Here is a 12,446-nt window from a genome sequence, read left to right as displayed (position 1 = left end):
AAGTCTTGAAGTCCTGCAGAAGCCTATGTCAGGGTGGCCTTGTCGCTGTCCATGGTGCTGATGCAATAGTCGCTTCTAGGAGAGAAGGGCTATCTGGCAAGGTTGGCTGAGTCTCCAGAGGGGAAGCCTCTCTCACCCCCCAGCTCCCTCCCCCCTTGTCCCCTTGCCCTCCAGTGGGAAAACATTTGTGGCTAAACCTTCCTGCACCACCACAATCCTAGAGCGAAGAGCTGGGGACTCAGGGAAAGACCCACCTGTGTTTAATATCTTCTAAGAGTTGTGGAAATGGTGGGCATGGCCAGAGAACAGGAGTTTGGGGAGCTGTTCTGGGGGAGGGTAGCCCCACCACCCTGGGGTTGAGGTGAGATTTGTGCTCAGCTGAGCAATTTGAGTCAATACTATTTGTATTCTAAACTAACCAGGCCAAAGCCCTGTACTGAGGTGAGGGAGCTTCCCTTTTGTTCCTGCAGTTGGGAGTGCAATGGTTACATGGGCATCTCTTCTCTCCTCCCCCACACCCACAGGCTCAGGGAGGAAAAGCCCCTTCTCAGACCCAAGACTCATCCTCAGGTGAGAAGGGAGCTTGATCAGGCTGCTGAGGCCCCTGGTCCTCCAAAGGCTGGGAGCTGCTCTCCAGTGGGGTGACTGGCTCGCTCTTCTCCTTTCCTTCTTCCTTCTCCCCCACTGGGGCTCCATCCACCAGGGCTGCCTCCTCTCCCTTGCTGCCTGGTGCTGTTCGAACCAGCCTGCCCCTGGGGGGTACCCTGGTGGGACCCAGGTGGAGGTAGGTCAGTGGCTTGGGGATTCGTGAAGGCTGCTTCCCAGGCCTGTGGTCTCTCCGGGGCCGGATCTTGGGCCTCAGCTTCAGCTTGTAGATGGATGGGACTCTCTGGGGCTTACGGAGTGTTCTCTTGCCCCTGCCTGGACATGCCTTGGCTTTATCAGAACTGGGATTGGAGGGTGAAGGTGTGGTGGACTCTGGGCTGGCAGACACAGTGGGGGCTGAGCAGTCCTGCCCCGACTGATCTGGGACCTCCCTTGTCCTGGTGCCCTTGGCACTCAGATTTGCCTTTGTCCTCCACCCATTTTCTCTGTCTCCAAGATTCCCTTTTGGGCTTCCTGGGCCTGCAGTTACAGCCAGCTTATGGGAGCCTGTAGGGGCTGCCTTCCAGGCTCCCAGGTCCACTTTAAGGAGGGGTGGGGGGCCCTGAGCCAGTTGTTGGATGACTTTGTCATAAGGACCCCCAGGCTCAGGCCACCGCCCACCCAGGCTGGGGACATAGACTCCACTACGAGGAATGACCCCAGATCCTGTGCCCTGGGGGTGGGTACCCCCCACCTCTAACAGCTTCATGTCAGCCAAAAGCTCTTCCTCAAGTCTATGGTAGATGGCTTGGTCCTTGGTCCCACCTGGGAGCAGGGGAGTGTACCTCCCCTCCTGATGCTGTGGGCCCGGTCTCCAGAGCTCTCCAGCCCCTGCTGTCACCGGAATATCCAGCTTATGGTCCCCTTGCCTCTCTTCCACAGAGCAGTCCTCATGTCTGGACCCAGACAGGTCCCCAGTGATGGCCCTTAATGGAATGGGGCCTCTCTGCAGTTCCGTCGTGGGACTTCCACTTGCAGTACCTGGAAAGCTTCTTCCTGGAGTTGGGGGAAGAGCTGGGGGCTGCCGGACTGGGATCTTGGTGGGTCCTTTAACAGGGGTTGAAGAACGGACAGATGCTGGCTCCCTGAGCTGAGAGGAACCCTCCTCAGCCTCACCCCAGGGTGGTGGCCTGGCACCCATGGGCTTGACTGGGCTGGAGGAACAAGGCAGGGGAGATGGTCCTCTTGCTGGTGTCCCTTTGGCAGTGGCCTCAGGGGCTCGGAGTCTCTGGGTGGTGGGGGTCCTGGCATGAGTTCTCCGCCTATCTGTCTCCTCATGAACCCAAGATATGGGAGTCCTTCCCCTGGGGAGCTCAGGGGGGTATCTGTTGTCTCTCTTCTCCAAGGAGGTGTGTAGGTCTTGGCCCCTATGGGTGGGTAAGGATTGGGGGCTGGGTGGGCTGTCCCCAGCTCGCAGCTGACTCCGAGATGGGGTGAGCGACTTCTCCTGGTGCCTGAAAGGGAGAATCATAAGGCTCGCAGGATTATTTAACCTGGTCCCCTGGCTCCCAGTCCCCTGGCTCTGGGAAGGGATGGCCTTTCCCCAGCCAGAACTCCCAGGGGGTCAGACTTCATGTTGAATGAAAGCAGATGCTCTTTCTCCCCCTGTGTCTGCCAGAGATTCCTCCTTACAGCAGAAACTGTTTAAGCCTATTCTCCCCCATTCCTTGTGTAGCAGATAGAAAGCAGCCTGTTCTGGACACCATGTTGCTTCAGATCCCATAACTACAGGCCACCAGTTTCAGGTGGGGAGGGTCTTAGCTTCTGCTCTACCGTGAGATGACAGAAGGAGCTAAGGTAAGTCTATTCCCTTTGTGGGCCTCAGCCTCCTCATCTGTGAAATGAGAGGGCGTATGAAGTAACTGGATCATCCTAAAGGTACTGGGTGCTTTTCTGGTTCTGAACACCTGAGGTCTCACTGGGGACTCTGCTGGGAGATCTGTGCCCCTTATCTTTGGGTGGGGTGGCCCCTGAGAATGTGGACTCCAAAGTAGGAAGAGGCCCTGCCCTCTCCCTCCCCTGTACCTCAGGAACGGTGCTGTCTCTCTTAGGATCCCTGGCCCTGCTCTCCATCCAGGGTGGGGTCTGGAGAAGGAGGAGGCGGTGGGCCTCAGCTTTCGGCCTGAAGAAGTGTATGTCTTCCAGTCCACGGAGGGCAGTGGGCTCTGGGAGCGGCTGATGGTCATCATAGGCTGGGGCTGCGAGGGCCCGTCCTGCACCCTCACTTCGTGCTGCACCGATGGGGTAGGGGGCTTCAGAAAGCTGCCTGTCTTGTGTGCTACCAACACAGCCCCCAGAGAAAGGAGAGGAGGAAAAGGTTAAATTCCTTCTTATGGGGCTCCCACACCCTGAACCCCACATTAGAGACAGTGGGACCTACTGTGACAGTGACAGCACCAGCACTTCCTCCTGGGAGGGGTTTAGGAGATGAAAGCTGGTCAGAGGGCCCAGGTGGGGGACTTGTTTAAAGCTGCATTTGTATTGCAAGTCCACATCTTTTACTTAGATTGCATGCTTATTGGGGTGGCTTGAGGTGCTGATGGAAATTTCAGGAAGACTAAAGACCCCTCCAAGTCATGCTTGGTGCCACCAATGTGGATATCAGAGCCAGACTTCATTCAGCTTTGCCAACGTGCACCGTGACCAAATGCCGGGTCTCTGTGTGATTGGCGCCATCTTGTGTCAGAAATTGGTACTGCACCATGGCTGCCCCTCCTTCCTCCTAAAGCTGAGGCACCCATACCAGTACCTTCTACAGTGTCTTCCTTCCTCCATCCCCTGCACACTTCTTGGCCCCAGAGATCAGACCTACCTCCCACCTCTGCTTCCAGCCTCCCAACCCCGAGCCACAGGGAAGGGACTCTCAGGGGACTCACAGAGGGATGTGCATCGGCAGGGGTCATGTTTGTCCAGATAGTGACCAAGTGTGTCCCAGCCGCCCCCCACACGCACCATCACGTGGTTCCGGAGGATCTGCAGGGGGTAAGGGTGAGGTGGAGGGCAGGGTGAAGGCGTCCCCTCTCCCTGGACCAGCGTGCAGGCCTCCAGCCCTTGCTCCTATCCACATACACAAACACACGTGTGTAGTTGGGAACGTGTATGTGTTGCAGCCTGAGTCCCCTCCATGACTGGCATTGGATAACACATGTAGTGAAGGGTGAAGGCCAAGCTGACAAACAGGAAGTTGTCCCACAGAACACAAGGGATCTCACAAGAATTGTGAAGGCTGGCCCCGGACTCTCTTCTCTCTCTTCACTGTGAAGGGGTTCACACCTGCACACACTTGAATCAGGAATCGGGACCCTGACTTTGCTCTGTAGTTGGTATGTTAAAGAATCCTGGGAGTCCTGGCGCCACTCCACTCCATGTAGTCTCTCCAGGCCTCCATTTCCTCAGTGGAAACGTGGGGTCACAATTCCTTCCCTACCTACTTCACAGGGCTCTTGGCTCCGGCTCTGGGTGGGGTCCAGGGAGCTGGCTCTGCCCCCGGGAGTGGCCTGGCCCCAGGGGAGGGCTTAGCCATGCCCCTGAGCTGCTGGCCATACCCTCTCCCGATGCAGACCCTTTCTGTCCAGGCAGGCCAGATATGGGGTTGGGTAGTGGAAGGCACAGTTCAGACCTCTACCACCACTCACACTGCAGAATGTGCCAGGCTGTGAGGGGTGGGCTATGCAGTCCAAGTGGCTGGATCATGCAGGGAACACAAACTGGGGGGTCTCAGGCCCCTTGCTCTGACCAAGTCTGCGGACAGAAAAGTGGGAGTACCCTCATGCCCCACTTCTGCCTAGGAACACCCTCTGAACTAGGCTACGGTGGATGCAGATGGGGCTGGGTTTTGTGGTTCTGGCTGCCCTAATGGGAGGAGGGGACATGCTTGCCAACTTTGCCAGGAATCTTCTGGAATTCTACGAGGGAGAGAAGGAAGGCCCCAAGGCCTGAGAACTGGGGGTGAATGGTGATTTCCAGTCCTTGCCTTCAGGCCTGGGCAAAGTCCATGGAAGGAAACCCGATTCTGCTGACTCCAAGGAGGCCCCTCCACACCCCCATTCCCCACCCAGCCCGTCTGCGGACTTACCCGGATGAAGATGAGGGTGTTGGAGTCTCCCACGCGGTACTTCCCCTCTGACACTTTGACCATGGAGAACTGAACTGGGCATGTACAGTGGCTCACCAGGCTCTGAACCTGCGGGGAGTGGGCAATGTGTTCAGCCCTCCCCTCTGTCCAGGTACTCAAGCTCCCCCTGCACCCTGCATGCTGGGTCAAGCCCAATGGGGGAGCCTGCCTGCCCCTCTGCCTGCCCCCAGCCCCAAGGCTTCTGCTGAGGTCAGGGCTGAGGGCTGAGAAGCAAGTAGAGAAAACTTTTTTCTTTTTAAATTATAGGTTTATTTGATTTTTTAAATTTTTTATTGTATTATTTAATTATTTTATTGGGGGGAGGTAATTAGGTTTATTTATTTTTAGAGGCGGTACTGGGGATTGAACCCAGGACCTGGTGCATGCTAAGCATTCAGTCTATCACTGAGCTATACCCTTCCCCCCTCCGCCCCTCAGTTTTTTAAAGACTCAAGGAGAACAAGAAGTTGAGTGATCACCTACCCCACGGCTGTCAGGGGCGGTGGGGTGTGATGGTTAAGGAGGTAGACCTTGGAATCTGACAGGTTTGTGTCAGGAGTCCTACCTCCACCGCACCATAGGTCTTAGGCAAGTTAAGAAAGCCCCCTGATTCCTTGGTGGTAGAAGTGGGCCAGTCCCAGTCAGCGCTAACTCCTACCACACGTCCCTCCGTGCTACACACCGGCCTGTGCGCTGGCTCATTTAATACCCACAGCGGTCGTGGAAGGCAGGCGCTGCTACGACCCCACAGTCCAGATAAGGGAACCGAGGCACAGAGAAGGCAAATAATTTGCCCCAAGTCACACAGCCGCAAAGCAGTGGAACTAAGACTTGAAACAAGCTGTCAGAAGGTGCGGAGTCTGTGTTCTTAACAACCGTCCCGCGGGGCTTAAATGAGAGAGATGCAGCATGCTGGGTTTATAATAAAAAATGAGGCGGGTTGAGGCTCAAAGCGGACATGAGTTACTAAAAGCCATGCAGCGGCTCAGAGGGGACCCGAGAGGGCGAGGGAGAGGAGGGCGGGGCGAAGGGGCGGGGCCTTGGGGGCGTGTCCGGGGCCCTCACCATCTGGTCCAGGTTGCGGAAGTGGCAAGACCTGCGCGTGGGGCTCTCGGGCGGCGGGGGATCCGGCGGGGGCAAGGCCAGCTCCAGCCGCAACTCCTCGTCGATCTCCTCCTCCAGCTGCACCAGGGTGGGCGCCGCGACGCCGAAGCGCCAGGCCCGGCGGCCCAGCTCCAGCAGGCACAGCACCACGTTCTTCACGTTCTTGCGCAGCACCAAGTCCTCCGTCTCGAACATCAGCACCTCTAGAGGGGCAGGGAGAGAAGGAGCGAAGGCAGCCGAACCCCCTGCCCACTGCTGACCTCCCCGGAGCGGAGCAGGTGGGAGAGTCCTGGGGCCATGCTGGAGCCAGGGGGCGGGGTGGGGGCGGTGTTCGCACCTCACGGTCTTAGAGTCAAGCTAGCCCCTAGGAGGGGTCTGGGCAGAATTTCTTGTCTAATAGGAGAAGTGGGGGTGGGAAGAGGGGACACAGCCAAGCAGAGGACCCTAAGGCCACTCTTCTCCTCGCTCTGTTTGCCAGGGTGAGTCCAGGAGCAAGAAGCAGTTTGTCCTGCTTCCCACGTTGGCCTCTGCCTCCAGTATCCACCGGGCACCCCAACTCAACCCCCAGCTCATGCATAACCAGGCTCTGGAGCCCAACTGCCAGCGCTGGTACTCCAGCTCTCCCACCCCCCAGCTGTATGACCTTGGGCTACAGCCTCAGACTCCTCTTCTGTAAAATGGGGCTGTGGTCTATTTCATAGGGTGGTTGTGGGGATAGTGGTTCCATGTTTGCACACAATGTCTAGCACGTGGTAAGAGCTTGCTAAAACACTTGCTTTCATCAACCCTCCAATCCTGGTGGACCTGACCCCTGCCTCTGTCTCACCGCCACTGCCTTTGGCCTGGAGGATAGTGTAGCATCCACCTTTGTCCCTGCTGCTCGGTCCAAGGCCAAGGAGTCGAGGGATCCTGGTATGTCACTCTGTGAGTCTTACACTACTAGCCCCACTTGCCTCCTCCCCTGTCTTCTCCCCACTCCACTGTAGCCAAACACATACCTTCTCTGTGCTGTCCCCCTGCCTAGAACTCCCTGTCCCCCAAACTTCTGTTTATTCTGTCTTCCCAGCACAGATGCCTCTACTTGAGCCTCTATCTCATTGGGCTGTAATTGATGCATCTTCTCAGCTGTTTCTCTTCCTGGGCCATGAACTCCTTGCCACTGGGTCTCAGTTCTCTCAGCCCTCGGCGCTCAGCATGGTGCTCAACTTGAAGAACATAGGTGCTCAAGTCATTCAGCCAACACATTTAAATATGGGGGATTTACTGTGAGATGGGGAAACTGAGGCATGGGGAGGGGTGAGCTGGCCCAAGGCAAATCTGGAAGGAGGACCCTGTCTCCTGACCCCTGATGCACCTCGAGGCTCAGAAAGGAGATGGACACCTGAAGATAAGGGCCTGGGAAGGGGGGACACAGGGTGGTTACCTTGGATGCCCATCTCCTTGCGACACCACTGGATGAAGTTGGAGACATTGTCCCGGGCCTGGAAGGTGCCCGGCTGGGCGGCCCCATTGCAGGAAACCCCCATCCGAGGCAAGGGAATCCTTTGGGCTCGGGCAGGTGCCTCTGCCAGGAAGGCCAGGGCGGCCTCAGTGATGGCATTGGCATGCCGGCACAGCACCAGGCCCGTCTCCAGCACCTGCAGGAAGTTGGCCGTGTCGATGTCCAGCCCGTAGAGATCCCGAAGCCACTCGGCCAGGTCCTCCTTCATGGCCTCCAGGTAATGCTCGCTGGACTTAAACGGCCGGATGCTGCGCACTGGAGGCCCCGGAGTCCCAGGCCTCCTCCTCCTGTGTGTCCCAGGCTGGGACATGGCCTAGCCGGGGAGGAGGTGGGCGCCTCCTCTCTCCCACAGCAGTCTCTGGCTTCTTGCCACCTGCTGGTTCTTGGCTGGTTCTCCCTAGGGTTCCCCTCTACCCTCTGAGAGCCCAAAGCTTCCAGCTCTGTTCCTTGCCGCTGGCTTCAGCCACTGCCACCACTGCCACCAGACTGGGCCAGGCCCAGCCCCCACCCCCCCACATTCCTCAGTCCCTGCCAGAACTTTCCTACTCTGTAGCCCTTCAGCGACCTCACGCCCCAGCTGCCCAGTCTCCTCAGAGTTCACCACCTCCCAGGGCAGATGGAGGTGAGGACACTCCTCTCTCCCCCCAGGGCTGGACGGGCGAGCTGGCTGCCTCCCACCCCCCACCGGCCGGCTGTGGAGTCTGGCTGTCGGCCTCTCCACTCTGCTTTCCTCTCCTTGGAGACAGCGGCTGCTACAAACACTCCTTGTTAACTCTTCCCAGCATTGCCTGCCCTGCAGCCCAGGGAGCAGAGGAGAGGCTGGGGCTGGCCTCTCTCACTCGGCTGACCCAGTGGAGGCTTCTGGAAAATGGGGGAGAGAAGCAGGGCTGGGGGTGCCATGCCCCTTGGTGTTTAGTGGGCACCGGAGGATGGGGCTGAAATAGATGCAGCCATCGAGTCCAAACATGTGAGTTTGGCCTCAGATCTTTTCCTGAATCCCTCTGTGACCTTCATAAATGACCTACCTTCCCTGTGCCTTAGTTGCTTCAAATATAAAGTGGGAATAGAGATTTCTACCACTCTGGGGTGATGTGAGGAATAGAGGAATAATGGATGTGGAAAGTATCAGACTGTCAGGACTGGGTGGGTCCAGCTCTCACCGACTTTCCCAGCAGCCCTCTCTGTACACCATGATTCTCACGTTCTCTGGGGAACCTGCTCCGTTTTCTATAAGGTGGTCAGGAAAGTCCTCACTGACACGATATTTGAGCAGAGACCTGAGAGAAACAAGGAAGCAAGGTTTGTAGATGTCTGCAGGAAGGGTACTCAGGCAGAGGGAACAGCCAGTGCAAAAGCCTCGGGCAGGAGGATGCTTGGCATATTACAGGATATGAAACAGAGAGGAAATAGAGTCTCAGATTATGCAGGGCTTTTCTTTACCTTTTGGAAGGTAATTTTCTTTCAATTACCTTTTAAAGGCATGAAAATGATGATTGTTGTACCCATTTTATGGATGAGGGAACAAGAAAACTGAAGCTGGCAGGAGGCCTCAGTTCCTCACCATATGGACCTCTCTGTAGGGATGATTGAGTGTCCTCATCACATGGCAACCAGCCTTCCCTAGAGGGAGGGAGCAAGAAAGAAACCACAGGGTCTTGGGGGGAGGGTACAGCTCAGGTAGTAGCACACATGCTTAGCATGCACAGGGTCCTGGGTTCAATCCCCAGTACCTTGTCCCAAAAATAAATACATAAATAAGTAAACCTAATTAACTTCCCCCCAAAAAAAGAAAGAAAGAAAAGAAAAGAAAGAAACCACAGGATCTTTCATTAACTAGCCTTGAAACTCACACTCTGTCATTTCCACAGTATCCTGTAAGTTACCCAGCTCAGCCTTATTTCACATAGGAGGGGTCTAAATAAGAGCATGAATACCAGCAGACAAGGGTTGTTGGAAGCAATTCTAGAGGCCGGTTACCCCAATATAGAGGAGCAATTTCTTTTTCTTTCTTGCTAATAGAATCCTATTTTGTTCAGGTGGAGTTTCCCGGAAATTAGGGAAGATGGGCCCAGCCCCAGAGAGAACCATACGCCTCAGCCAGTCATGGCAGAGTTAAAATGGAAGTTTCTGCCAAGGCTCCAAGATTCAGTATGTGCAGCAAACCACAAAAGGAGTAAGGCCACATGCAGAATTTATCTGGGCGTTATCCAAAGACAGGTCATTATCCAAAGACTCAGACCTCTCTCCCACTAGAGTATTCAAGGAATTTGGTTGCTACAGATCAGGAAAGGATTGGCAAGAAATTGCAGCTGTGCTGTGTGTCCTGGGGTAGACTGAATATGGCCCCCAAAGATAGCTGCTCCCTCACCCCCCAGGACCTGCCAGTGTTACCTTATGTGACAAAAGGGACTTTGCAGATGAGCAGATCCTGAGATGGGGACTTAATCCAGACCGTCAAGATGGACCCTAAATGAAGTCACTAGTGTGAGGCAGAACGTAGATTGCCTACTGAAGTAGATGTGACAACCGTAGCAGAGATGGGGGCAGTGGGGCCTTAAGCCAGCAACTCTGGCAGCCCCCAGAAGTTGGAAGAGGCAGGGAATAGATTGCACCTTGGAGCCCCCAGAAAGAAAGAGCCCTGCCGACACCTGGCTTTCAGTCCTGTAGGACTCATTTGTTATAACAGCAACAGGAAACTAATACATATCACCATCTCTTCCCCTCCCCACCAAACAGAGAGAGAAACAGACAGATGGGCTTCAATCAAAGAACTGGACACATATCCCCAGTCATCAGGGGGACTCAGTGAACTGAAGTCTGACTCCAGCATGCAAAACTGAAAATGTGAAATACAGCCCGGTTAGGTGCTCCGTGGCAGGAACGAAGGAGGTTGGCTACACCGAACTCAGGGGGCATCTTCTCATAGTTTGAACAAAGAATGCATGCCTGCTTCCTTTGGACCACTTGTCTGGCCCCTATCTCAGACTTCTCAAGTGAACTGATAAATTTTATAAAATTTGAGCCATTATTAGTAGGGCATTCTGATATGTGACCAGCCAAACATATCCTAATTGACTTGATTGATGTTCAAAGTGTAAGAGGCCCCATTCTCTTTATATGAACAGAAAATGTTTTTACAGCTATTCCCACTTGGGTGGCACTTACACACAACCTTATTGGATATCTCTCTTTGTAACTTATCTTCATTATTCAGCTAAAACAAATACTGCTTCTCTGTGTAACCTAGTTATTGGAAGTTAAAGAGCTGCTTATCCTATTAATTTAAAAATTAGGATTTACTGAGAGGAGGGTATAGCTCAAGTGGTAGAGTGCATGCTTAGCATGCTTGAGATCCTGGGTTCGATACCCAGTACCTCCTCTAAAAATAAATAAACCTAATTACCTCCCCCCACCAAGATAAAATGATACAATAGTAAATAAGTAAAATACTTTTAAATTAAAATTTACTACGAAAATCGAAAAGTTGTCACTTTACGTTTGATAACTGACCTCATTTTGAGCTCTGGAAGTGATTTCTGTGAGTGGCAGAAAATAATGCTTGAGCTTGCCGATGAAGTATAGTTCATTCTCTTCTGGTTTTAAGTAGTGTCTCTTGGATACAGATCCAGTTGATTCTGAAGTCATGCTTATTATCAGTGCACTTTGTCCTCATTCAAGGGGTCTCCCAAGGTGGCATCTGAGAGTATGAGGCATACGTGTGTCTCTGGCGTTGGTGGGATTGCTTGCCTACACCCATGCTTTCACAGCATCTTGCTACTCTGTGGGCCCAATTTCCAATGTGCTTGTATGCTGGTTTTGTTCAACAATCCAACTTTTTATGAAGGCTCCATGACCCAAAATAGCCCTAAGAAGAGGGAAAGAACACCCTCAGGAAGACAAAGGACTTCTGGGCACTTGAAGTGGGGGAGCATGAGATGAATGAGCAGACCAGGGCTACACCCACGGTGATGCCTTGGCAGGATGCTCCCTAAAAGCCACAGCGCAGGCTAAGTGTCTTGGATGTGCCTCCCAGGGGCATTAAGTCTTAGGCTTAAGGAGATTGCCTGTGGTAGAGTGTCCGAGGGTGACCCCAAGTAGTGGCCTCTTATCCAAATGGTTCTTGTGGTGTCATCTGGACTGTTCATGGTCACCAGCCTTCCAATTGTCACGTCTTCTGGCCATTCTGTGAGCGCCTACTCTTCTTTAAATTAGCCAGAGGGAGCTTTTGAATTTTGCCATCAAGAACCACAGTGGCTATAAGCTCTTTTAGTCCATGTTAAGGAGAATGGGGTGTTTTGGGGAGACAGTTGTCCATGGGTCTTCCCTGGTTTTGCATGTCTTGCAAGCAGAGGCACTGACTTTTCAAGGGCGTTGATATAGTGAACAACCTTGGAAGATACAGTGTCTTTTTTTTTTTTTTTTAGAGCAAAGAGCAGGTTTGCTTACTTCCATAAAAGATTAGGGATCCCTAAGCTCAGGGTCCCTCTTATTATCCAAATCACTGCATATGCAGATATTCGCTGGCACCCATCCCTGTGGCACCCATGGGACAATGGGCCAAGAGGAGCTGATACAAACATGCTGATGATACTGTGCTGTAAGTAATGAAGTCCTTTGTCTCTGACCCAGGAGTCTCGTGTTTTTTGGCAGAAACCATGAAAATACATCAGGCTAACTTGCTAGCTTGCAAGTAGGGTAAAATTTTAGACTGTTTACAGTTCTTGCCAGGGGTGCCCCCATGTGACTAGGAGATTCCTGGGGACTGGTCTGCTCTCTTTGTTCTACGTCCCACCAACCTGCCTCCACCAAACTGGGAGACACCTGAAGGAAGAGACCCCATCTCCTCACTTCAGACTTGGATGGAGGATGGAGGACCATATGGTGTTCCCCTATCAGACTGGGATCTCCTTGAGTCCAGCAACTGCATATAATCACGCTGAGACTCTCCAGATCTGGTTTTGCATCCTCTGCTCCTCTGCAGACTCCTGCCTCTGCCAACACACCCCACTGTCAGGCCAGGAAAAGAAGGAGTTTCCCCAAGTTTTTATGATTTTATTCCCTCTCCCAGCTGCAGCTCTTGTA

General features: G+C 53.7%; 1 protein-coding gene and 1 long non-coding RNA gene across 2 annotated transcripts; one reads left to right on the top strand and one right to left on the bottom strand.

Annotated features, from left to right (window-relative positions):
- Positions 1 to 163: 163 nt before the first annotated feature.
- GAS2L2 (growth arrest specific 2 like 2) lies at positions 164 to 7,698 on the bottom strand. Its single transcript, XM_031467897.2, has 6 exons — positions 7,287 to 7,698; positions 5,825 to 6,066; positions 4,721 to 4,828; positions 3,522 to 3,618; positions 2,671 to 2,923; positions 164 to 2,099 (listed from the first exon to the last, which is right to left on the bottom strand). The coding sequence occupies exons 1-6, from the start codon at positions 7,672 to 7,674 to the stop codon at positions 548 to 550; spliced, it is 2,640 nt and encodes an 879-aa protein (XP_031323757.2). The 5' UTR covers positions 7,675 to 7,698; the 3' UTR covers positions 164 to 547.
- LOC116157699 (uncharacterized) lies at positions 6,003 to 10,787 on the top strand. The gene is made up of 4 exons (XR_010384458.1): positions 6,003 to 6,141; positions 6,342 to 7,581; positions 9,401 to 9,537; positions 10,101 to 10,787. It is a non-coding gene; the product is annotated as an uncharacterized LOC116157699 (long non-coding RNA).
- Positions 10,788 to 12,446: the final 1,659 nt, after the last annotated feature.

Source organism: Camelus dromedarius, chromosome 16 (genome assembly GCF_036321535.1).
Source record: "Camelus dromedarius isolate mCamDro1 chromosome 16, mCamDro1.pat, whole genome shotgun sequence".
Classification (NCBI taxonomy): Eukaryota; Metazoa; Chordata; class Mammalia; order Artiodactyla; family Camelidae; genus Camelus; species Camelus dromedarius.
The sequence above is the reverse complement of the archived record's forward strand: the minus strand, read 5'-3'. Positions and strand labels throughout refer to the sequence as shown.

Excerpts from the sequence above, each read along its gene's own strand:
- GAS2L2 (XM_031467897.2), bottom strand. The coding sequence starts at position 7,674 with ATGTCCCAGCCTGGGACACACAGGAGGAGGAGGCCTGGGACTCCGGGG. Across the intron at positions 6,067-7,286 it reads CAAGGAGATGGGCATCCAAG|AGGTGCTGATGTTCGAGACG; the intron begins GTAACCACCCTG and ends CTGCCCCTCTAG. Across the intron at positions 2,924-3,521 it reads CTGCCGATGCACATCCCTCT|CACACAAGACAGGCAGCTTT; the intron begins GTGAGTCCCCTG and ends CTGTGTTGGTAG.